The sequence below is a fragment of the Ostrinia furnacalis genome, unplaced genomic scaffold (genome assembly GCF_004193835.3).
Source record: "Ostrinia furnacalis isolate ACB-3 unplaced genomic scaffold, ASM419383v2 OfSCF5073, whole genome shotgun sequence".
NCBI classification, from domain to species: domain Eukaryota; kingdom Metazoa; phylum Arthropoda; class Insecta; order Lepidoptera; family Crambidae; genus Ostrinia; species Ostrinia furnacalis.
The window spans coordinates 164926-192164 of record NW_021135312.1 but is presented as its reverse complement, the minus strand read 5'-3'; the positions used below and the strand labels follow the sequence as shown (position 1 = coordinate 192164).

The 27239-nt window shown below is 36.9% G+C and overlaps 1 protein-coding gene and 1 long non-coding RNA gene across 2 annotated transcripts in view; both read right to left on the bottom strand.

Moving 5' to 3' along the window:
• Positions 1–22617, bottom strand: part of LOC114360518 (fatty acyl-CoA hydrolase precursor, medium chain) — a 47572-nt gene extending 24955 nt beyond the window's left edge. The window contains exon 1 of the mRNA XM_028315245.1: positions 22194–22617. Coding sequence (XP_028171046.1) covers positions 22194–22602 — 409 coding nt within the window. The 5' untranslated portion in view covers positions 22603–22617. The remainder of the gene's footprint in view (positions 1–22193) is intronic.
• Positions 22618–24876: 2259 nt separating this feature from the next.
• LOC114360521 (uncharacterized) lies at positions 24877–25511 on the bottom strand. The gene is made up of 2 exons (XR_003656519.1): positions 25288–25511; positions 24877–25053 (listed from the first exon to the last, which is right to left on the bottom strand). It is a non-coding gene; the product is annotated as an uncharacterized LOC114360521 (long non-coding RNA).
• Between the last annotated feature and the right edge of the window lie 1728 nt (positions 25512–27239).

Below are 27239 nucleotides of genomic sequence, written 5' to 3'. Positions count from 1 at the left end.
AGTCAGTCACCTTTAAGTTAATTTAGATAAACACCACGCATCTCACATCAATAACATCATTGCAGTAACGGCCACATTATGGAAAAGCATCAAATTAAAATTGTACTACCACAGTATTCTATGGTACGGAACCCATCGTATGCGAGGTCGATTCGTATAACGTTTAAAGTTTTATTTTTCAACATTTAACGTAGCCCGAGGTCTGTTTGGCCGTGTCAATTTTCAGCGCCAATTTTCACCGGACCGCTCGACAAATTGACAAATGAAAGTCGAACTTGCAAGTGAGAAATGTCTGTTCAAAAGTGTTCAAGACGCATTTTCTGTAGCATTGTGCATTGTGCATTTATATATATTTTAACTCTCATATTTTTTATACTGTTTCGCTGCAATTAATAGCAATAGCCAATCTGTAGTGCTGTTGACTATAACTTTTTTCAATACAGCTTTTTTCATCTTTAATTAATTACGTTAACCTGACCGCAGACCGCATCGAGCGCGACTGTCCTTAATCTTTTAAAAGTGATGACTTGCGTCAAAATATTAAACGAGCTTTCTTAATTTAGAGACAATTTTGAAAAAGCCCAATTACTTAGAAAATATTTAGATGAAAACGCTTTAAAAATATGCTCTTAGAAGTTTTTGCAAATGCCTAAAGTTAATAATTAATATTATTATCTGTCACATAATCCACACAGCTCCGCGTGACGTTGGATTAGTGTTGGCGGGATATGGTGCGACACAACCTGGCTTAGATCTTGGAAGGATTTATTGGATCCATGCTACCTTATGTGAAATTTTCAGTTTGGAGATGTATGAAAGAGTTTGTATCTTAATGTGCGTTAGTAAAAAACAATTTTTTTTTGCAAGTAGGCTTTTTAAAAGCAATTTTACGCGTCCTAGTATTAACCCTATCACTGCTTCGGGACAATAAATAAGTTCAATGCACCTTATTGTTTTGGTTTTGTTGTGGCATAGACATACTAAGATTATAAAAAATAGTTAATGTTAACGCATTTTTATAAAGCCAAAAGTTATAGTGTCTAGTATTTTGTTTCTTACTCGTTCCATTCGAAATCTGCCTATGATGTTACAACCATTTTTGATTGTCCAGAGCATGGTCTAGAGTTATTTATCATCATACTCATTATCAAATCAACTTCTGTGTACTAACTACGCATGTCAAATTAATGTTGTACAGATAAATTATACATAAAGATTTTTCAGAACATTTACAGTCGAAAGACAGCGTAATTTCTTAACCTGTCCGTCCTTACATACTTCAGTCATTGAAGTCGCTTTTCCAGAACATACAAGACACATGCGTAACTTAAAGAGTCAAAGTCGCAAGTAGTTCGGAACTTCGCTGTATCAAGATACCAGAGGTATGTGTCAAAGGAAAGAAAGTTACAAAGGCACATCCAATCACATTAGCCTTCGCAGAATGACATATACATACTCGTAAATGTATATTATGATGACAATAGTCCAGCAAAGTTACATCTCAAGTCAAGTTTTCTATTCAAGATTCGAGAATTTCAAAGCACGAGAATACTTAGTTAAATTCCACGAACATTCCATACAAAGATTCAGAAAAATTCAATAAATGTTACGGTCGATCTGTTTCTACAGTTGAATAGCCATTCTATCAATTTATTTTCAACCTTTTGTCTATGGCTTTATCAATTTTTAGTTTGCTGTTTTATTGTCGAACATGACGCTTCACTTTCCCGCCAAGAACAGCCGTGCGAACATAAATTCGAAAAGAAAAACAAAAGACAATTGTTATGATTCTCGGCGGCCGGTGTCAAAAAGTAGAAAAAAAAACAAGAAGTTTTTATTTCTCGGCGTAGATACGAGATCATGACGTTTAATTTTCCCGCCAAGAACACCCGTGCGACAGAAATCCGAAAAGAAAAAACAAAAGACAATTGATATGATTAAAAAAATTCTCGACGGCCAGTGACCTTTCGGAAATGCGACCAAGCAGGCTGGTCCCACCCAATATTATCTACCCCCCTAGACAAAACGCACTTTTTGATCGAATCGAAAATCGAATCCGTCAAAACTCCATACAAAAAAGGGGCTTTTCGACCACTTTTCGACTGGTTTGCGATTGTAATTTGCACTTTGTCTAGACCCACTAGATTCCAGCCTTCATTGACAAACGATCGCTTTCCAAACTGAGAGGAAAGAGGAACCATTTTTCAACTGGCCGATAACACGTTTCAGGCTCAGTCTCCGAGTGCGTAATACAGATTTGATTTGGCTGAATATTTTACACGCAAAATGGTTTGTGATATCCCTTTTTTGTTTTATGGGTTTTCTTGTCGCCAAAGAAAGATAGATTTTTTACAGGAATTGAACATGTGTTTAGCTTTTGCATTAACTATAAAACATTATTGTAAATGCATTTTATAATTTTCTTCTTAGGCCCAGAACAGACGGTGAAACTCAACTGCAACAAAACTGCAACTGCTAGTTGCATCTAAGTTTCTGCCATAGCGTACGTTGAGAGACCACACATGACGCGACCAGTTTGAAACTTTCAGTTTCAGTTTCATTTATCAGAATCATCAGAAAGTTGCAGTTTCGTTGCAGTTGCGTTTCACCGTCTGTTCTGGCAGTCTTATGTATAGTTATGTTAATAAAACAGACTTATCGAAGCGATCTGTCATGAATGGTAAGTACTTTGTCTGGAATGGACTGCTGATTCGAATTCGAATCGACGATAGATGTGCCGTTATACATCTATGATTGAGCGATTTATGTATTACATTAAGCTTCTCATTTCGACTAACCAAATTGCATTCGATTGTTATTCATAGCAATGCATATCATACGCGGAATAGTAATGTGCTTAAGATAAAAACTAACTATAATCCGGGTAAAATATATTATAAAATATAAAGATATAAACTATAATCCGGGCCTTTTCAAGGTCAGAGTGAATAGGCACTTACAGGGCAGATATGTACCATCCTAGACCGCATCCCTCTTAACATCAGGTGCGATTGTGGTCAAATACCTGCCTTGTTATGCATAAAAAAAAAAAAAAAGATATGTATGAGTGACGTAGTTATTACTGGCCCTACTAATATTATAAATGCGAAAGTTTGGATATCTGGGATGTCTGGATTGATGTTTGTTACTCTTTCACGCAAAAACTACTGAACGGATTTTGATGAAACTTTACAGTATTGTTGTTTATAACCCAGAATAACATATAGGCTATAATTTATGACGATATGTAACAAACTAAATTTCACGCGGTTGAAGCCGCGGGCAAAAGCTAGTATCGTATAAAAAATCGATCAAATCCTGCCTTAAATGATTGCACAATCTACAGAAAAACATATCACTCTCTTTTTAAATAATTAAAAATAAGTGACTATCAAGTTGACCCAAACTGTAATGTTAGCTAACGCGGGTTTGAAGCCTTAGGCTGAGTTGCACCATCTAAAAATTACCGGTTATGTTGCGGTTAAAAAAAGGCGGTGCAACTCGGCCCAATTTAATTTTCTGTTCCAATAAATTTATTATTCATGAGCATGTGCATTTGTGCAAGAATATACAGGGTGGAAACGATAAGTGATCTCACTCGATTATTTCTAAACTATACAAGATATCAATAAACTAGTTACTGATTCTTAAAGTGCTTCATGAGCTCTATCAAACGGTATTAATAATAGGTTACAGAATAAACTGGATCTATCCGAAAATTCAATGTTTCCAGCTTCCATACATTTGGTAAAGTCATATTATTTTAAAAACTACACATGATATCGTAAAACTGATTACTGATTCTAAAAGTGCTTCACAAGCTCTATCCAATGGTATCAATAATAGGTTACAAAATAAACTGGATCTATCCAAAAATTCAATGTTTCTTTCTTCCATACATTTAGTACTACCACAGTCATGACACTCATCTCTTGACAATATCATAGCAAGTAAAGCCTAAAACCAATGTTTTCCATGAATAATTTTAAATAAGAATACAATTAACAAGTTTATTTTAAGAGTTTATTATTAAAAAACATACGGGTCGAATTGAGAACCTCCTCCTTTTTTGAAGTCGGTTGATGAAAAAAATACACTTCTAATATTGTGTGGCTGGCATACATTTAGTATGGAAGCTAGAAACATTGAAATTTCAGATAGATTCAGTTTATTCTGTAATCTATTATTGGTACCGTTTGAAAGAGCTCTTAAAGCACTTTCAGGACCAGTTACCAGTTTTTCAATATCTTGTATAGTTCAGAAATAATCGAGTGAGATCACTTAACGTTTCCACCCTGTATATATATATATAATGTCGGCGCGGACACAGATGCTGCAAATTATTATTGATAATTAATAGTACCAATCTTAATATTATATTATCTGTATAAATCTGTAAAGCGGGAGGTTTGTGATTCCTAAACGTAACACCCGACTGATGCGCAGAAAAAGGTAACTGTCAATCAGTTTGGTCATGTCAAGTGTGAGCAAGCGGCTACGAGGTTATCTTTGAAAGCGTATTGAGTTTGGTGGAACGTTAAATTGTAGGGAAAGTGATTGTCAACCATCCAACATATTATCTCCTTGCCCGCTAACCCACGCCAATGGAGATTTCACCCCTAGAGTTCCTTCTGATAGAGACCCAGTGCCTTTATATTATTATCTTGCACTGACTCACTATTCTATTGTTTTGCATGATGAATGAAACAAATAGACTAAATGAAATTGTATTTCAGCAGTAAAGTAAAATAATAACTAACGATAAACATATACTTAGTTAAAAAGTTAGCCATTGTTAAAACCCGCAGTTTGCTAATATTTAACCATTTCTTGACTTAACTACAGAACAAAACACTGGGCCTATGTCAACTGTAAATACATCTACGTAATTTCCATCGATTTCAATTAATTTTCAAGGGATTTCCCATACGACATTTATGTGTTTCATATCACACGGCATAATGCACGCCTATCATTTAAGTTATAAATGTCAGCCGTGTACAGTGTGAATCTATTTTAACTTAATAAGTGGCTGTAATGTCATCAACTAACATTATGAGGTTTTCCTGTTTCAGTCTACCGTATGATCGATTTGTAATTTAATAATTATTTACTTAAAAATCAAGTGGCAATGGGCGGGGCACATACGAGTAGCTCGTAGAGCTGATGGCCGCTGGGGCAGGAAAGTTCTTGAGTGGCGACCACGAGCCGGAAGACGTAGCGTGGGCAGGCCTCCCACTTGCCACTAGGTGGACCGACAATCTGGTGAAGGTCGCGGGAGGTGCCTGGATGCGAGCGGCGGAGGACCGGTCTTTGTGGAAATCCTTGGCGAGGCCTTTGTCCAGCAGTGGACGTCTTTCGGCTGAAACGAACGAACGAACGAACTTAAAAATCAACCCTTTCTCGATATCCTACACTATCTCGTCATGGTGTACCTATATCATACTTATTAGGTACCATCAGCGAAAAAGAGTTCTGCTTTTCAGTCATGTTAGGCCCAGAACAGATAGTGAAACGGAACTGCAACGAAACTGCAACTGCTAGTTACTTTTGAGTTGCATCTAAGTTTCTGCCATAGCGTCCGTTGAGAGACCACACATGACGCGACCAGTTTGAAACTTTCAGTTTCAGTTTCATTCATCAGAATCATCAGAATGTTGCAGTTTCGTTGCAGTTGCGTTTCACCGTCTGTTCTGCTGGGCCTTAATCATCATTTTTACAAAAAAAATCACATTTATTTTGCACTTCTACTTTGATATTGTAAAAATTGAAAAAGCGTTGACATTATTTTTTTATTCAGTAATGTTTTTAATTTAAAGAAATCTCTTATCTACATCTGGATTTTTTTTTCGAACAAACAATCCCGCACTCCACATATTGAGGGAATTAATTCTAAAAGTGACGACTCATTTCGTTCTCAATTACAGTTCGCTTGTATTCCCGTAGAATAAGAGCGACATTCGCAAACTGTTACGATTACCATGCCAGTGTGTACAGAGTACTCGTCCAAATACACTTCAATCCTGCTTGTACAGACGACGGCACCTGCTAAACACTAGCATCTTTGTGTAGTTGAAATAAGAGCTATTTTGCGACTTATGTGTGCTAAGAACTCATGGCGCGATTTTCACCCGCGCCCGCTAGGGCTTGCAATATCGGATAGTTTTCAACTCCGGAACTGATTTCCGATATTGGGCACTCAACTCCGGAATTCCGGTTCTAGTTCCGGAGTTGGTTAAAAAAAGTAAGCGCCTCCCGACAAACACATACACGTATGTGGCCTCCACTTTAGAACCTTGCCCCATCGGTCGTCTGTTCTACGTACTATGTGCCCTGCCCATTGCCACTTTAGCTTGGTAATCCGATCGCTATTTGTCAGGCAACTTTAGTTCGTTTACGAATCTCCTCATTTCTGGTTCGATCTCGAAAAGAAACACCGAGCATAGCACTCTCCATACCATGGTGTGCAACTTTGAGCTTATTATAAGGCCTTATAGTAAGAGGCCACGTTTCCGAACCGTGTGTCATCACTACTGGTAACACACACTGATTGTAGACTTTCGTCTTTAGGCACTGAAGTGTTTTGGTCGAAAAGATGTTATGTAGTTTCCCGAACGCTGCCCAGCCGAGTTGAATTCGACGTATTATTACATCTCCATGCCTCACAGCTCGCTGCAGAGGAATCGCTAAGTCATCGAACCTACGCGCGAGACTATTCGTGATGGCTCTCAAAAACAGCTTGTAGACATGACTCAGAGTCAGAACCCAGATGGGTCTGTAATTCCTTAATAAGGCTTTTACCCCTTTCTTAAAGAAAAACACCACCAAGCTATTATTTTGTTCCGTGCCTCTGGCATTATTCCTTGGAGTAAAACGGAGTTACAGTCTATGAAGGACTTTCAGTATCGGCTTATCACCTGCCGCGTTCAGAAGCTCCGAGGTTATTCCGTCATCACCCGGTGCCTTGTTGTTCTTTAGCTGTTTGAGAGCCATCCTAATCACGTAAGGGCTGATGTCCGGCTAATCTTCGGTATAGTGTCGAGTTAGCTTAGCTGTTGGAACTGTCCTGTGGCTGAGCTATTAACAGGTTTTACTCTATCATCCGCTCTCTTCAGCTGGCTTCGCCCATTAGAGTTGTCTCTAGCGAACATTTTGGAGCTTTGGTTTCACCCTATTGCCTCTTGAATATTATTACTAATAAAGTTGCGAATACATATCTCAAGAACTTCCTTATTTAAGAACCTATTTTGATACTTGAACGTTTTGAAAACTTAAAATAATTTATGAAAATGTTCAATATCGGAATACGATATTGGCTTCAGTTCCGGAATTGAAATATCGGAAAAAATGTATCCGAAATTCCGGAGTTACGAAATTCCGGAATTCCGGTATTCAAGCCCTAGCGCCCGCGGCAGTTGCGGGCCCGCAGCTTTTGCAGAATGTAAAATACTTATGCAAAAACTAATGCACAACTCACGACGCGGTTTTCGCCCGCAGCGGGCGTGGTAGAATCGCGCGGGCCGCGGTAACATCAGCCTCGGCGGTTTTCGCCCACGCGAAATCCGCCCGATCGGCGGGCGACCATTTTGTACCAGTGACTTAGCGCACGGCGCGATTTTCACCCGCGGCCGCGGCGGGCGCGGGTAACAATCGCGCCGTGAGTTCTTAGAATAACCGCGCAAATAACCATTCCCGTGAGTTTTGAAACAAAACCGCAATTCCACAACCGCCGTGGGCGCTGGTGAAAATCGCGCCGTGAGTTCTTAGCCAAAATGTATGCTTTAATGGGTTGACTGTACATTCCCCTTCCCCAAACACAAATGTAAACAACTGAACGGTGCAAGAATTAAAAGAACTTTACACGAAAGTTTACATTTCTGAGAGGGTTTGCGAGCAGCGATAATTGCATGTGTTGCCGGCGTGTAGTCGGACCAACCTGGTTAGAACTGTGCAGTCCGCGCCAATGTAAACTGGCAGTTTTGCACATATAAAATTTAAATTAGAAATATTTTTTTCTTAAAGGTTACTACTAGTAATTTTTAGTAAATAAATCTTGATCTAGACATCCTTATGGCTCCGTTAGTCTACTCTATGAACACTTCTACTCTTTCTGTGGACATTTAAAGCGATTAAGGGACAAAATTAAATATGGAAAAAGATGGAGGAGGCTTTTACCCAAGTGGGACCACAAACAAAGGAAATACAGATAATTAAATAAAACTGTTAAATCACTGGCGTGAAATTTAATTTGTCACATATCATGTTAAATTATAGCTTTATTGTTAAGTTATTCTGGGTTATAAACAACAATACTGTAAAGTTTCATCAAAATCCGTTCAGTAGTTTTTGCGTAAAAGAGTAACAAACATGTTAACATCCAGACATCCATAAAAACTTACGCATTTATAATATTAGTAGTAATAGTATGTAGAGTAGGTTACCTACCATAAACTTAAAAGCTAGCTTTTTAGCAATCTTAATGCTATTTAACCCTTTAGGTCTATAGTTCAACGTAAACTGGCTTCTAAAATAAGAATTGAAAGCATTTCAAAGCAATCACTGCATTAGCATTCGTAATCATGTGACCTGTAATCCAGCACGTCGGGTCAAGTGTGCTTTTAAAAATACCTATTCCGCGAAAGCGAGCCGACAGCTCGTTTATTATAGCTGTCATAAATTAATATGTCAAAGATTTTATAGCTCTTTGGCGTGTGGAAAGTATAGCGTAACGGAATATCAAGTTACATGCAATTTTTAAATGGGTCTGGAGTATTTTGTTGATACTACAGATGTCAATCACGGATACTGCACACGAAAGAATATTATTATACCATTTCGTAAATGGGTAATGTGATTTTTTGTTATTTTGTAGTTACTAGAGGGCTGAGTGTGAATTTACATCAATCGTCGTCACTGGTAAGCGTGTAGAAAAATGACATTAAATGTATGACAGATTGTACAGCGCCCCTAGAGGAAACTTTCAAGAACTAAAATTTTAATACATTTTTTTAACCCTTAAATTGGCACTCATTGAACCCTTGCTTCAAATATGGTCAAATTTGGGATTTAGGTATTGTTTTGATAGATTAAGAAAAAATTTTTTTCTTTTTGAAAAAATTTCAATTAGTATAGAAGTTATGACATGTCACTCAAAACGGACATTGCCAATTATTTAGCATTACATCCATGTCACTTAGGGCGGACATTGCCAGTTTAGGAAAACAAACGTAAAACAACTTTTATTAATAACAATACAGGAATCCCTGATAATCAGCCTCTGGCTAATCCAGCGCCTTTTGCAATCCATCGGGACTATTTACTGTTGATTTTACATAAATTTATCAAAAAATACCCAGACATATAAAAAGAGAAACTGACTACCTGATTTATCAACATAAATCCCAAACCGGTGGGTATAAAGACACAAATTTTGGCATGTAGGTTCCTTATTAGGGTCTAAGGGTGTTATCAGAAAGGATTTTTCCAAAATTACCCCCTAAGGGGGTGAAATGGGGGTCCAAAGTTTGTAGGGCGAAACAAAATTAGTTGCACTATTTAATTCGAAACTTCACAGGAGTACTCCTATGGATAAATTAATAAACACGTGTTTCAGGTTATTTCAGAATTCAACCCCTAAAAGGGGGAAATGGGGTAAAAATGTCTAAAAATCAACATGAGTATTTATTACTGATACATGGCGTTGTCCGTTTTAAGTGACATAACATTTGTAACCTTGAAATGAATGAAAAAAAATCTATATTTTTTTACAGTTTTGGCAATAATCGTCAGTTTTATTCGTTAATATTCTAAAATCAGTCAATAAAGCACAAGAACAAGTGTAATACCCACAGTGTTGCCATATTTATCAACGGCGAAAACTTGACCTTGCTGTTGCAGTTATTCAACTGTCTTAATTTTTAAAATTCGCGGTTTTTTATGGAACTACTGCCCCGTGTTTCACATAAAATATCATGCTTTTTATAAAATATCCCTTGAAAGTCGATAAATTGCTTTAATTTAGATTCTGTAGGCAATTGTTTGACATGTCCTTTATAACGGACAGAAACCATTTAAGGGTTAACGCGCTCACTATGTAAACTCACACTAGTCCCTCTGGTGTGGACTTAGAACAAGCGCTACCACCGAAAAAACTGAGAAGAAAAATGAAAATGAGAAGGAATCGAACCCGATTTTAGGTAATTAGAACAACTAAAACAAAAAATAATATTTTCGAAATAAGTAAATCTAATTTCGTTTAAGTGTTTTGTTCACTCAAGAGCTCGTGGAAAGAAACACAATATTTCAGAATCTCGTTCCAATGTTTGACCGTTTAGCAGTCCCTTAAATGCGGAGAGAAAGGCAAATGGCTGCACAATTACTCGGCCGATCCAACTCATGCAAGCGCCCAATAAACTGTTGTAATTTATCCAACCATGTTTCCAAAAACCATCAGAAAGGGTTAAGAATTGATAGCAGGGCGTTACTCTTGAATCGCACGAAAGTGTTGAATAAATTGTCAGTCTATTTCCGATACAATTACACATTCAAAGCTATGTTAGTGAGTATTTAGAAGAAAACTATTAATTCAAATTTTTAGGAATTTGTCACACTGGATACGTTCTGCGGTCACGTCAAAATGAACGCAGCCCGTATGCCGAACAACATGCATTGTTGATCTTCAATTACAGCGATGTAACCAAAAACAAACTTTTTTGGAATTTTTCCTCATCATTTTTTTTCTCTTGGCAATATTTAGTGACACGGTTTGCACTTTTCACTGTTGCGGCCGCCAAAGCCAAAATCCACTTTAACTTTGCAGCAAAATAATTTATGTTTAGTACTTTCTCATTTACTGAAACTAAAAGCTATCTCGTTTAGGTAAATGTTTGACAAATTCAATACATAATATGTATTCACGCGAATATTTTGAACTAAGTACACTTACAAAAATAGAATTAATGTTTCTCAATTTGCAAAGAAAACATTAATTATACTTAGTTGTTGAAAAAGCGACGTAAAAACTTCCTTCGTCCTAAGTTGGTATATTAAATCTATGGAGAATTGCATTTTAGTGGTGGTGTAAAAAAAGATCAGCCGTCTTACCTATTGGCTCAGTAGGCCAGTTTCAATAACAGGAATGGTATTATTATTTTATAACTTGTATTTTTTTTCATTTCGAGCGATTCCATATTCAAACCGTCGCGCCGATCGCAATCAGCACCAAATGGCAAACCAGAGAATTTGCAAACTCCAATAAATCGCCAAATTATAACAGCTGCCGTCGAAGTTGAAACGGATCAAAATAAATGTTTTCTTTCTAATAAATTAGATCAGCAACCAATTTATTTTTATTTTTTGCTGACCATCATAAAATTATAACGAGATTAAAATTAAGAGTAAAGAATGCTGTTTTTATTAAATTCACAATTTAATTTAAAAAATCAAGTTACTTTGGTAATTTATTAATCGAAAAAGATTGGACTCAATTTATTTTGTGCATTATTGTTGTGTAATTATTTTAACACCAGTGATATTCATTTTATATTTGACTTAAACTCGATTCAGAAATCGATTTCTTCTGAAAATTATTAAGATTTTCTTAAATAAATAAATATTTTATCGGTACTTGATAAAAACAGTAGGTACAATCGTATACAGTTTGCAGGTAACAAAACATCGTTTCAACTGAAAGGTGTAGGTACCTGAATAATAAGTAATAATAAAATTACGTCACAATGAAGTTAGACAAAGTAATTTCTCATTTTCCTTTTCAACTGAAAATTTATTCCCTTGATTTTGTTCAATAATGAGAATTTAAAAAATCTTAAAAGAGCAGATGTTATTAACGATTTGTTGATAAGGAAAAATTGACATGACTTAGAAGCAAAAGTAACTAAAATATTTTACGGTTAAAAAATTAACTTGTTGATTCTACATTTTTATTATTTCAGTAAATGGAGAAAAGCAGGAGTACGATTTCCCGTTTTTTAAGAATACTACGAAGCAAATTGAGGAAGGCTCAAAGAAACTAAGGTATGTAGGTACCTTAGTTTTAGTAGATACGTAGTTATTAATACATATAAGAGATTTATCATTATTCATCATTATCAACAGTCATTCATTTGCCTCTATTGCTGGGGATAGATCCCCGCTAATTTACCAGAGGAAAATTGAGAATTTGCTTACCCTTCCCAAACATGTTGATTTTATATTAAGCCTACTTTACCTATTTTCAGTACAGATATAATTAAAACCGTTTCATTTCTACTGACACCTGCCCTAAATATTAAGGCAGATTTTCATTAATATGTAATTATGTGCGTATAAATTTGAATCCATTTAGCTGTAAGGGGTTTGAAGTGTGCGGTGTACGCATATTAATTATTTTGACCCATTTTATGTCTTTGGTTTAGTAAAGACCCTGTATTTAATATGGATAGCTGTTTTTGTATGAAGGTACAGTATACCGTGTTCCAAAATAACATGAAGAGTCAATGGAAAAAAGAAGCATTCCTGAATTTTTTGGAAAATTCTTCTTCTTAAAATTTCTTGCTGTGCGCCAAAATCCTAAATTTTCACAATGTAAGGTGAAGCGTATAATATTACTCATGTCTAAGACCAAAGTCTTAATAATATAATATGCGTTCCTTAACCTAGGTTCAAATATTAGTCACTCGTGAAAAAGTTACGAGCGTAATTTTCATATCTATCGCAAGTTTTTACGATACTACATTATGACTGAGCATAAATAAAATATGGCTATTTGTGATCGGAGTGCATAGAAAACCCTTTGCAATGATAAGGGATGATCAATAAAATAATAATTAAAATACCTCCTACCTTAGGTTGATCCGGGTCGGTATGATTCATTGAAACAATTCCATGATAATATTATGCATCATCCTTTTATAACTGATGTTTGTTGTAAACAAAATCACAAATGTACTCGTAGTACCTATAGATTCTTTATTCATTAATGACTGTGAACTAAAGTGACTTTGTCCAGCAGAGGACGTCGTTTGGTTGAAAATGTATTGACTCCACTCATCATCTCAGCCATAGGACGTCTACTGCTGAACATAGTTCTCCCCCAATGCTTTTCATGCTGCCCGGTTGGTAGCGGCCTGCGTCCAGCGCCTTCCTGCTACCTTTATGATGTTGTCGGTCCACCTTGTGGGTGGACGTCCCACGCTGCGTTTTCCGAAAAAATCCGTTGCTTCTTTCGTAAAAAACCAAGCCATTTCAGTCTGCATTTTCTTGTTGGCTCCAAAAAAGCGTGGATTTAGAGCGGATTTTGTTCTAAAAGTCCAGATTTATCTTCGGCAAGTCATTTATCAGAAGTTGTAACGGATCGTTGGCGACAGCCGCCGTCGAAATCGAAGGGTTGCGTTAAGGGATAGGCGTTAAAGCTGGGTCCTCATTTGTAACATAAGTATTAGGGATGTTATGGATTATGTAGTTTCGGTTATGGATACGGTTACGGATATATGAATATTATTATACCGGTTTCGGTTACAGTTACGGATATTTTTTTATTTCGGATATCCGAAAGTTTCGGTTACGGTTACGGATATCTGAGCTTTAGAATGCAATTTGCAATAGTTATCCAACACGGTTCATTCATAGCCACACACTTTACATCGAATAAAAAGTAATAAAAAAATAAAAATCGATACTAGATGGCATTATAAAGGTAAATCAGGCTGTTATGCCTTAACATTGATGCTATACAAAAAACAATTTTTGAACTGCCTACATCCGAAATTATGCGAAACTTTTGAATCAGTTACGGTTACTGTTTCGGATATTTTTTTATTTCGGATATCCGAAAGTTTCGTTTACGGTTACGGATATCCATAACATCCCTGATAAGTATCGTTAGGCCAAATAAGTAGGTCGTTAGATGAGATAGGGATCATTATCGTATACAGCTTTTGTGCTTGACTTTGCTCGGTCATTGTGCAACAAGTACCTAACACATTTGATGACAATACAGAATATGAGCGATGTTAAAAGTTTCTTTTGATTGATTGAGATTATCCTTCAAATGAGCCTCCTCCACTTTAGAAACTAACTTTACATTAGTCCACCAGTGGACTGTAAAGTGATGATGATGATGATCACCCTCAAATATAAATTTTCATATTATTTCTTACGTCCAACCCTTTTCATTGATTTACCACACATTTTTTTAGACTTATAGGTATTCAGCTTGTCCTTATTCTCAAAGGATAGTTTAGCAGAAAGAGTGTGACAAACAGACAGGCAGAGATAGTTGCGTATATTAAGTTCTTAGGTTACCTATTGTTAGGTCACTCACGTATCGTGCTATGTGGAAAGGTTATCTTAGGATTCTTGACGATAAAAAAAGGATTCAGCAGTAATGTAGCTTTCTTAGGGTCCTATCCTAACGCACTTTTTGTAGCATACATACTAGACGTCATTAGGTTGTTTATTCTTGGAAAAAAGTATAAAATTCGAAAGGAAAATATTAAAATTAGCGTGTTTACACAATTTTGAAGTAACTTAAGATCGAGTGAAGGGAAAAGCTGAGTTAGTGACTTGATGTAACATTTTGTTATGTAATCTATGTAATACAGTTTAATATGTGTATGTCGAGTATGAGGATATAACGCACTTATCAAAGTGTCTCATTTACATCATGATCTCATAACATTTCCTCCTCAAATACGACCGTTGTTTACCGATGTTTACTGTAAGGATCTATACACAAGAGTAAAAATATCTTTAAAATAAATGTAACTAATTATTTACTCAAGGTTGATTTGAATTAGTACAATATTTATTTCATCATTCTGTGTTTGAATAGTAATAACACTAAAAATAATAAGTATTCAATAATTTGAAATAATTTATTCTATTTCCAGTGGAATTACTATGCTTATATTGCTGAAATAGGAAATTTTTCCAATGCATTTGGCGCGGACAATAGTGTACTCTCGCCTTTACGCACTTTACAAACAAAATGTTGTGTGTCTAAACAGCTTTACAAATCGTCGCAATTGAGGTAGTGAAGGGAACATATTACATGTTATATGCCCTATTAGTAAGGGATTGAACGATTGAAGAGTGTGTCTTTCGGGACAGTACGGACACGAAGGTTTAAAAGGGTTTTACAATGAGCTATAGGGTACATTTTGTGGTAAATATGCTCATATTCTTATCTATAATTAGACAAGATTTAGTTATGCTACATGTGATATTGTTTGTGTCAAACTGTGGCCCCTAAATAGACCAAAAAAACATAAAGAATTAATTTTCCAATAATTTATTCGTAACGTAACGTAACTTCCCAAGTTAAATCGATCGAATATCGATTATGTTACTGATTCTGAAACTCTCCAATTAATTTGGCAACACCCTGCACTGACACCCTGTATAATACCTACAACACGAGTTCAGCCCGAATGCCTCTAAAGATGTGACTTCAAATATCCCGAAAAGAAAAACAAAAAAGTACTAAAACAAAAAAAAAATCTTTTTTCATTATGAAAGCTGTATCATTTCACTCTCTCTACAAATCCCAGGGGCAAACGTCAACAATCAGTAAGCGTGCCGACTTGCCGCAAGCTAACGGGCAATTACTCGGATCGGAAAGTCGTCCACTTTGATACTTCTGGTTCTGGGTTTCTCAAACATTCAGCTCCACGAACCCCTGTTAAAGTTTTCAGGTTACACCGAACCCCTTAACTTACTAATTAAATCTCCTCCCCCCTGTAAAGAAAGTAATATTTACACAGTTGAAGGCAATAAGGTTTTTATAAGGCCACCATGTGTGGACGAGGCGAAGAAGATCGGCAAGACCTGGAGCGAAATCAAGCGAGAAGCTCAAGACCGAACGAGATGGAGGACTGTTGTGGACGCCCTCTGCCCCATCTAGGGGATATAGGACCATAAGTCACCATGTGTGCTGCACGCACGGGCTTACCAGTCATCAAGCCACCATTTCGTAAATCTTGTTGCGAACCCCCTACAGTTGAAAGCATCAGAACAAGGAGAGCCGACCCCAAGTAATGGGAAAAAGGGCTAGGGAAAAAACGAAGAATCCCCGTCGAATGACGAACTCCTAGGGGTGGGTCCACGTACCCCACTTTGAGAATCCATATTCTAGACATACTCGCTTTATGGAACTTTTTGGAATCGCCATTTCAGTCGCGATCCAAAGATTGATGTTTTTGGTGTAAATTGACGGTTAGTGGATGTTGTGGGTTCGAATCTCGCTGGGTGTAAATTTGGAACGATGGATCACCGCCATATTCGCTTTGATAACTACTTAACTTTGGTATTGCCAAGTTAAAAAAAGATCAAAACTATATTTTCAATCAATGTAGTGTAATTCTCTGTGATATCTTGTACCTATAGTTTTAATAGATGCAATTTTACAACAAAATTTTATCAGTCTGCGTGCAAGCGACTCTACAGCATGTTCATTGTATTGTAAACGATTCGAACGTGTTCAAAAACTATGAATCCTTTTGCAGTCGGTTGACTAAATCATATTATTAAAAGATTAACAGAGGTAGGTATAAAAGAATCCAAGATTGAGGAAAAAAGGCATGACGTTTAATTCAAGCAAATCGGATTAAACAGCCCGATCTCCGTTTATCGCGTTTAGCAGAATTCAGAGCAATTCTAGGCTGGAACATGAAACGGAAATTTTAATGATAAACGGTCAGATCTTATTATTTAAATGTTACCTACTAACTTCTGTCCACGTGTTCGTCATATGCTCTAAACTACAACACAGATCTGTGATGCATCCCCTGGGGTAAGATTTAATATAACAAGACTGGGTTGCACCATCTTACTTTAACTTTGATAAACGTCAAAAATCTGTCAAACTCCATACAAAAAGCCCCGGTTATCGTTATAGTTACCGTTAAAGGTGGTGCAACAGCCTAAGGATGAGTTGCATCACCTAACTGGACCGTAACTACAACGATAGCTGGTGATTTTTGTATGGGTTTGACAGATTTTTGACGCTTGTTACAGTCAAAGTAAGATGTTGCAACCCATCCTAAGTAGAGGATATGTGACTTTTTGTTGGCGCTTGTCACACCCTTCAAAGTTTATCCCATTGTAGTTATTTATAGACCCTTCATGCCCTAACGGTCCTTAATAATGTTTTTAGTTTGTGCCAGTTAACTTAATATCCACGAAACAATATTTAAATTAGGCTTGAATCACCCTTTCAGCCCTTAACTGTAACACTTTCGGCCCGAGCCAAAGTTTGCGTACGTCGCTTTATCAAAAAAGTTTACCGCCAATCATTATCTCTAACTCAGATAGATGTAGTAGGCTCTTATAGGTAATGTCGAATTTTTTAGTTTAGTAAGGAGAATTTGTGGAGGACTTTTTTTACGAAAGCAAGATCTTTGCAAACTAAAACGGTTCCTAAAATTATTTTTTTGTGAACCAGTTTTAGTTTGTTAGCAGGTGTGTGTATGATCTTTACCTTACCATTATCTATTCGATCATCTAGGGTAGTCACGTGCTAGGTCATAAGTTACACAATGCACGGTATCCAGATCCAAAGTTTAACCGAACTGTGTAACGGCAGAGTAAATAGGACCACTCCCATTGTTCCTCTTCCCGTGTGTATCGTAAAAGGGACACTTCCCACCTCTCGTTCCTACTTACCGCTGCAACTCCTGTGTAGTCAGGATCTGCAGCTTGACTGCCATTAAAAATCCAACCAGTGAAGGTCAAGTTTGTCCCGGAGGAAAGTTCTATCATTGAATCCGCAACGAAATTAATCAGAAGAACATAGGAGGAGTTTGAATTTAAGGTTTAAAAGTTGTCATGAAAGTAGACTGAAGGACAAAATGGACTAAATGATCGTTTAATGTATGTAAGAAATCTTAGAGACTCAAAGACGGTCTTGTCCGCTAATGTCTGGTAAAAAAAGCTAACAAGTTTGGGCTTGCGATTCACAATTGGCAACCCAATGTGTCAGAAGGGCTTTACTTGGGTAGGAAGGCTACTGAACCACCATTTCTCTTTTAAGATCCAAACTCGCCCACCAAGTTCGCTTCACTCAAATTAATCTCAGTGGCGAATTAAACTGTTCCCCATTAAATAAAACTTGCTCGTGGCAATTTTCGCGGCGTTATCTGAGGAAAATTGTTTATGAACGTTTTACGCGAGGCCAGGATCAAAAGGATGAGCATTAATATGGCTTTATTTTTGCAGGCTTTGTCGAATTTGTATGTTTATTTTTTGTGTTTAGCTATGTTTTATATGATTTTTATATGATTATCGTCTTTGGTATGCTTGGCATTTCCCTACAAGATCACAAAAGAAATTAGTGGATCAGAGAAGAGACGGGGGTCAGCGACGTGGTGGAAAAGATTGAGAGCCGTAAATGGATATGAGCAGGACACATTGATCGCTGGGGTAGAAAAACCCTGGAGTGGAGAACCCGCAACAACACTCGCGGCAGGGGAAGACTGCCTAAAAGGTGGACAGACGACATCCGGCAGCAAACTGGATGCAAGTGGCCAGGGACAGAAGTCGGTGGAGGGTTAAAGAGGAGGCGTATGTTCGAAGGCGAATCCCCTATAGATATGATTATAGTATTAGGTCCTCGTTGATCCTTTATGGTAGGACTTTGCAAGTCCTTTGAAGTAAACTTTAGGTCGCGCCGTCCAATCACGCCCGCTTAGTTATCAAATCCGAATCGGACTGATGTTAATTGGTATTAATATGAAATGAGCAGCCGGAATCGTGAGCCTTCATTATTAATCCTTCGGGAATAATGAGTACGATTCTAATTCAATGCAAATAGTATAAATTAATGAATGAATTAAATTATTGGAATACATAATTAATTAAATTCAACATCGACGACGTAGGTACAGCTATTATGATATTATTATAGTGCAATTGTTTATACATTAGCCATTCCTTTTGGCCACCTACAAGGTGGGACCGACGACCTGATAAAGGTAGCAGGAAGGCGCTGGATGCACGCTGCTACCAACCGTGCGATGTGGAAGTAATTTGGGGGAGGCCTATGTCCAGCAGTGGACGTCCTGTGGCTGAAATGATGATGATGATGATTTCTTTTGCATTATCTTGTAGGTTTGGTTGTACTCATTACACTTACAGTTATTTGGCATTTGCACCTATAACTTTAAGTTTTTGTGATTTCGATATCGACCCAAAAAAAAGATGTTGTTGATCAGTAGTATAACCTATCATAGAACCAGCGTTCTCTTACATCTTGTATTGTATAACCACTAAATATTATTAAAGTTTAAACAAATGGGGCGTTCAAAAATAGACCACAGCAAGTACCCTACATACATGGCCTTGGACCCCAAACTGCCACGACAAATGATGTATTAAGGTGGCCGCAGGATTAGCCAATCGGATAACGTGGCGTACAGTAAGCATGATGTATCGCCATGGAAGGGTGAAAGATGGAAGGGAAGGCCAAACGATATAACCACACTAGCTTTCCGCCCGCGGCTTCGCCCGCGTGGAATTTTGTCTGTCACAGAAAAACTTTATCGCGCGCGTCCCTGTTTCAAAAACCGGGATAAAAACTATCGTATGTTCTTTCCCGGGACTCAAACTATATCTATGCCAAATTTCATCAAAATCGGTTGCGAGGTTTAAGCGGGAAAGCGTAACAGACAGACAGACAGACAGACAGACAGACAGACAGACAGAGTTACTTTCGCATTTATAATATTATTAGTTAGGAAGTTAGGATAACGGTATGGAACGAAGTGTTACGAGATACAGCTACACGAGCGTGTCGTTTCAAAAACTGGTATGAAAACAGTTCTATGTTTTTCCTTGGGTCTTAAACTGTTTGGATGTCTGGATGTTTGTTACTCTTTCACGCAAAAACTACTGAACGGATTTTGATGAAACTTTACAGAAATATTGTTTATAACCCAGAATAACATGTATATAATTTATGACGATCTATGACAAACGAAATTTCACGCGGATGAAGCCGCGGTCAAAAGCTAGTATCTACTAAAATAATAAAATATAATCTCTATTTTTCTGACTACAATAGTATAAACGTGAAAAGTTTTTGAAGAGAGCGCCGCCAGAAGACTAAAAACACTAGTATCTTGTACTATGAAGGTGATTTACTTAGGTAGGTACTTTTCATACGTGCGAGAGATTATTCTTCTGTACCAACTTTCATCTTAGGGGATAAGGATGAAATAGGTTTCACACTCCATAAGATTTATGTATTTTGCCACCACGCATATTATGTATTTTTAATAGTAGCAGTAGTAGTTAAAGCAGTGGTAGGGTTAATTCTGGGACGTGTAAAAGTGCTTTTTAAAAGCCTACTGGCAATAACCCTTCTTTTGGCGCAGTCGGGTAAAATAAAATGAGTTTTTTGAGTTTTTATGTCACAGTATTAAGCTTGATGTGCCATCGTCTTTAAATGCCTGTAATAAGAGCTAGTTTCTAAATGATGTTATGACCCACACTAGTTGGTTTCGGATAGGTTCAGAGGTTGTGTTAAACATACATGATGTATGGCCCCGGAAGACGATAAGGGCAACATGTGGGGCTGGTGTTGCCAGCGTGTTGGGTAGTGTGAAAAACTTTTGTGAAGGTGTTAGTGTGTTATAGATAATAATACAATAATAATATACTGATACATATTTGCATTTCATACTTGCGGCCGCCCGCGACTTCGTGCGGTTGGATCCCGCGTTAATCCGTTCATAATAGCACCACGTTCTAAAAGGAACCCCATGGATGCATTTGTAGTTTTTGAGATTTCGGGATGAGTGAGTGAGTCAGTCAGTGACATTTTGCTTTTATAAATATAGATTTCAGCAGTTGGTATTTGTCAATTAGTCCTATAAGTAGCTGTCAGACAATTTTCCGGTTCTACAATTACATACAAACGACTTGCCTGCTCAAAATACAGGGTCTCCCAGAATGGGAATTCTTTTTCATATTTTTAGGGGTAGGTCTCAGTAAGCTACGTCCCATAGCAGTTTGATTCACTCATTCTGGGACAACCTGTATAAGACTTAAGTACTTTTTAAGCGACCTCAACGATTTTATTACAGAAAATAGAAAATATTAGTGACATTTCTCTTGTTTGATGGCGAACCCGCCAAAATTGTAGCACTTTGCTATTATAATTTTAAATTTATTATTGACTAGCTTTTGCCCGCGGCTTCACCAGCGTGAAATTTACTATGCGACAGATCGTCATAAATTATAGCTAATATGTTATTCTGAGTTATAAAAACTAATACTGTGAAGTTTCATCAAAATCCGTTCAGTAGTTTTTGCGCGAAAGAGTAACAAACATCCAGACATTCAAACTTTCGCATTTGTAATATTATTAGGATAAGATGAATATACTAAAAAAATACGTCATTGTTTACATGAAAGTTCTGACTTCATACAGCATTTTTCAGCAATGTTCCACTAGTATTATTAATTTCACTCAAAAACAATAGGTACACGCCAAAAGCAACCTTGTCGATGATTGCTGCTAGCACGCGTTGGCAACCAGAATGGCAACTACCCCCAAGAAAATGACTTCCTTATCAGATGGGGGAGAAGCAAAAGTAGGTTAACTAAGGACTTATTATGTACGCTGTATTGATAGTAATAAAGTCGGAATACATTTGGGGAACGAAATTGCTGGCTTGTTCTTTGTTGGTTTACGGACTGACTAACGAACCGAAAGTGTTTGTAGGTAATATTATAAACGTTGGTGATGTTCAAGATTTTTCTTATTCGCAAAAAATGGACGGATTTGGGTGAAGTTTTATAATGTTAGCTTATAAATCAGAATAGCTATATATTTTAGACTATTTATTTACGTGGGTAAGTCAAACAAAGTACGTTATTGCATCAATATTGTTACGCGTACAAAGTTGCAAAAAACTATGCCCAGAAGTGGGCATAAAGCTTCCCAGGATTTCCTAACAACCGGCTCTGAGCTGTCGGAATGTATACAGTTTTAAGTAATTTCTTAATTCATGTAAGAAGTACCTTTTTTATTAGACCACCAGTATTCATTATGAAGGTTCCACTTAGTAACAATAACTTAAATTATTACTGATATTGTTATGACAGACATTATTATTTTTGTAAGTACAAAAATAACATTATGTTAATATGAACAGACACACGGTATAGCTAAACTAAGTAAACAAATAACTTACCGTCCGGGACGTACACGTTCAAGTACAAACAATCCTCCGATATTTCCTTCTTCCTCGGCTCCGCCAACTGCGCATCCAGAAGCTTCGAAAACAACTCGTCGTGTTTATGCCAAGGAATGAGCACATCTTCCCTCTTGGGCTCACTTTGCATACAATCCGGCGCGTATATCGTTGCGTTTTTGATCCCCTCCCACTGTGGCAAATCTGTGTATTCTGGGGCCGTGAATCTTCTGAAATCTATAGGAGGCTGGGCATAGGGTATCCCTACGTACGCAGCTATCCTTTTAGTCCTGAATCTTGTGAGGTACATGCCCGCTATCGTCCCTTGGTTGGCTAAAGTTATTTGGCGCGGTTCTCTGGCTGACAGCGCGAGTGCGATCAGAAGAAACAAAAGAACGATTCGAATCATTTTCAAAATTTCGAATTTAAATTTGAATTTCGAATGGTAGTTCTAGATTCCGCGCGCTTCGATATTTGAATTTGTTCAGCACGGCACAGGGTGGGCGGCCCGGTTCGACGGTGGTGCGTTACTGTTCTCGTGCAGACTTCGGCTCGTAAACAGTGGGGTTGTCCGTCGTTATAGCGACCAAGGAATTGCTTTTGCGGCTTCTGAGTGTTGTAGAAGTGGCCAATTTGAGCACTGAAGTGAAACTAAAGTGATTAATGGTTCATTAATCGTCTAAGGGTGGAATAGTGGAGTTATTATTTCTGGAGTTAATTAAACACAGGTGTTTTATTAAAGCTTTGTTTTGCTTTGAGATTTGCATGACATCTTACAACGAATAGAAGTCTATTATAAGTATTTCTGTGCAAATGATAAGGCAAATTATGTCAATTTATTTTTATTGACAAAAATAATGTGTTTTCCATGACGTTTGGTAGAGTTGAGCTGCAAGCTTTCACACTAGAGAAGAAGTACCGTAGCATTTTTAATCAAACACTTGAACAGTCTACTGTATGTTATAATGGTTTTAGGTTCCAAATAATCCAGAAGCATAAAAAAGAAGTTCAAAAGTAATTTACAAAACTTTGCCGTTTCTAAGACGTTCATAGAGCCGTGTAATAGGCAGGGAGCGCGCGACGGAGCTCGCGTGACCAGCCGAAGCCTGGAGTCATTGCATCGCTCCTGCCCGCCTCTGCCATCCCCTATGTGGGTCACTGCGATTGACGGCATTCATTTGTTTGGAAATGTCAAGAGTGTGGAAGGATTTGATTTTCAATATGGAATCGAGTTTGAAACGGATCTTCGTAGACCTGTAAGTAGCCTGGAGTCAATGCATCGCTCCTGCCCGCGCCATTTATTTGAAAATGTCAAGAGTATGGAGTTTTGATAAAGGTATTTGATTTTGAAAATCGAAGTGCATGATTTAAAAAAAATAATTGAACGAATTGAAAGGCAAAGACATCAAGATTTGAAGCTTCTTAACAATATTTTTAATAACACACCGAGGAAATGAGAAATCTCCATCTGACTATGTCATTACGCCATTCGCGGGTCATAAAATTTGACACTAAGGTGACCTCAGTGTCCTCACCAACATCACGAAAAAAATAAACATTACGTGTTAAAAAAACCGCCTATACTAAAAAGTTCCCACCGCAAACTGAGGAGCCCAAAAGATAATCCTGGGAGGATCAGCGCTCAATCCTCATGTTAATAAGTACCTTACTATTCCTCTCACGTCCTCACATAAGCGCCAGGACCTCAATCACTCAATCCGTTTGCAGCCAAACTACTGGGCAATGCCTTTGGGTTAATAACAATGGATTTAAATGTGGGATGTAAGCGACAGATTAGGGGAGGCTTAACAAGGCGCTTCTTAGTTTGAAATCAGTACCATTGTGTTGTTGTTAATCTATGGTAATGTATAATTTGGGCATGGCAGGGAAACCACATATTGACTTGAGTAACAAACGTGAAAATACACATAGTGGCTCACATAGTACTCATAAAAATTATAGATAAATTCATGGACCTATAAAAAAAGGCGGACGGAACTCGCGCTACAACAAAACTGTGACGCAAAATTTTGGCGTTTGTCTATTGTGTGAGTGAATTTAGGGATGCCATGTTAGCCAAAACATTTTACCCATTTATTTTAAGAAAAACATAGATCGGCAGATATGTTACTTGGAAATATACCTAGACAAAATTATACCGTGCCATTTGAAAAGGATGGAAGGTGAATGCGTTGAGGTACCTAGGCGCGAAATATTAAATTTTCAAATTTTCTTTTTTTGTTTGCAAGTCAGTGTCAGGTTTTATGTTGATCAAAATATGATTCACATATGATTCACACAGTTACAAATTACGAATCTTGTGTAAATAATCATAATCTTATGTATCACTAATATACTTATTATTATTAACTCTGACAGATTTTAACATAAGACCTGAGCTGACACTGACTCAAGAAAATTTTAATTTCGCATTTTCACATCCTTGGGAAGGATCAAATCTGCCTATGAAAATAAAACACAGTTATTATGATAAATTATTTTATTTTTATAGTAAGTTTGTACAAACAATTAGTAGGTAGGTACACATAAATCATAATATTTTGACTAAGAAATCAAATTAAACTCAAATGGAAACAATATTTTTCTTTNTTCATTAAGCTTATTTAAAACTTTTGAAGTTTCAAAATAAATGCTTTAGTTTAGATTTTAATTAACCTTTTGAGGCAATGCATATGTAACAATACGCCGGCGTCCTCCTTTAGTCGTATATAAGTCATTTTCTTCAAAGTGACAACTGCAAATGACACAACGTTTGCTTGGGATCCAATCGTTGTCGTTGTTACAATTTCTTATTATTTGAATCCAATCATTTTTCCATATTTCATTTTCATTAGGAAATCTAGTGTACAAAATTTAATAAAAAAGTAATTTTAAAAGAAAATGCCTAGTAATGCCGTAATAAACAACTAAAAAGTCTTAAAATTATAAATTCCCATATTTCGGGTAATTTTCCCACGTAAATAACTGAGAACACTGGCCTTTGACGTATTAATTTTTTCGGGTGAATGACATTTGATTTTAATATTTTAATGTTTATAAAATCGGGAAATAAGTGATTGAATTATTAGTTTACCTGTGAAATGTGATTCCTTGACTTTTATTCGTTCGATCAGAACGGTTTTTACACCATTTCACCACACAAGACATGACGTTATTTGTTTTATTTTTCGCCGCCTAAATGTGTCAACTATGTGAAGTTTGCACTCGAAGTGGTGTAACAGGGTGTGAATGTGTGCGTGCCGGCCTGTACGTACAGGCGAGCTGGTGTAACCTAATGTCACAGTATTTTGTTGATGAGACTCCGTCCGCCTTTTTTTATAGGTCCATGGATAAATTATTACTGCAGCGGTGTCTATGCTAACGGCGTCGCTTGCCTCACTAACTGACGTATCTGACATTTTTTTCGAAACTGAGTTATCTACACCATCATAATCAATTTTGCAAGACGAATCGATCTGTCTAACCGCCTGAAAATTTTGCAAAAGCGACGACGGATGGGTCAAATCCGTGCTATCGACTGACATTAAGTATTAAAAATTAAGATTAAAAAAAATATTAAAAGGTAATTAAATAATAATAACCTTGGTTGAAAACCGGGAATGCTCAAATAAAATGAAGCCATTAAAATTTGCATAAAACTAATTAGGAAATTCGCCTTCTTAAAATGGCTCGCAAATCGTTAATTCTCTCAATAACTGAAGCTACGAATACTCACCTTTGCAAAGGGCACATTTTATAGCGGTCGCACACGTAATAGTATTGGCACTGCACCATATAATTTTATAGGTTTCATTTCTAAAGCTGGGTGCTCACAAATACTCCGTAACTGTTACATAAATGGCTGTCACCAAAAACCACGATTGCTTCTGGAAGGTCCCATTATTTTGCTCGTGATTTAAAAAAAAGATCATTAGTAGTTAATTATTTGTATTGCATAAATTATTATTATTAGTAGTCCCGTTAGCCCCTCGTGCTAAGCGTTACGAGTGGGCTCACCACAAAATAGTCGAGCGGCGGTGGGATTCGAACCCACGTTCCTCGGATCTCGAGTCGGCCAGTCCGACCCCTTCACCGTTCGGCTATCGTGGCTTAATTTTATGTTTGTGCTGTTTAAAAACGGCATACAATAAACTTTGCAAAATGTAAACTTCTTCTGTCTTTTATCGTCATTCAAGGACTCAAATAATACTATTTAATAATAATAATAAGTCATTTATTTCAACACACAGTCATAGGTTTAAGGTTACAGTTAATTAATTTACCTTGATACTACAAGGTTACTAGATACAGATCTAGTGGTGACAGTTGTTAGCTAGTGAGTATCCAGCTTTACACAACTTCCAACTTTTGGAAAACTTACTCAAGGTCCCATAATTATAATCCGCAGTGTAAATCCATTGCGGACTATAATTTCTAAACTTGGAATTGGTTTCTTGGTATTTCGTTGGTGGATTTTATGACAAAATACTAATTATATTCTTAAACATGCAAGAAAGTCATAAATTTGGTTGTAAAGTTGAGTGAAAGTGCATTAGTCGATGCATTTCTAATTACGTTTGTATGTTGGAGACTTAAAAGGTTTTTGAAAATAAATTGTTATGTTAAAAATTCTCATAACCATAAAATATACACCTTCCATTTCATGTATTCAAATAAACCACTTTATGGCTTACCATCATATGAAATTAATAGCCAAAGTAAAAAAAAATGCCAAGGCCTGTCGTCCGCATATTTTTTGAACCTGTCAACTTGAACAAAATTTACGGGAAGAGTAGGGGTGAACCTATTTAACTCCGCTATTTATCATTTTACATTTAGACCCGATTCGATCAAACTTTAATCCGAAAATAACTGAATGAAATGAATGAAATGAAAAATGAAAATGAAAAGTTTATTCTGAGATTAATATCTGAGTAAATATTAACCTCAGAATAAATCGTCAGTTAATCGACATTTTGACATAATTTCCCATACTGAAACTGTCAATGTGCCAGCTTTATTTGCAACCAGGAGTTATTCTCGGAT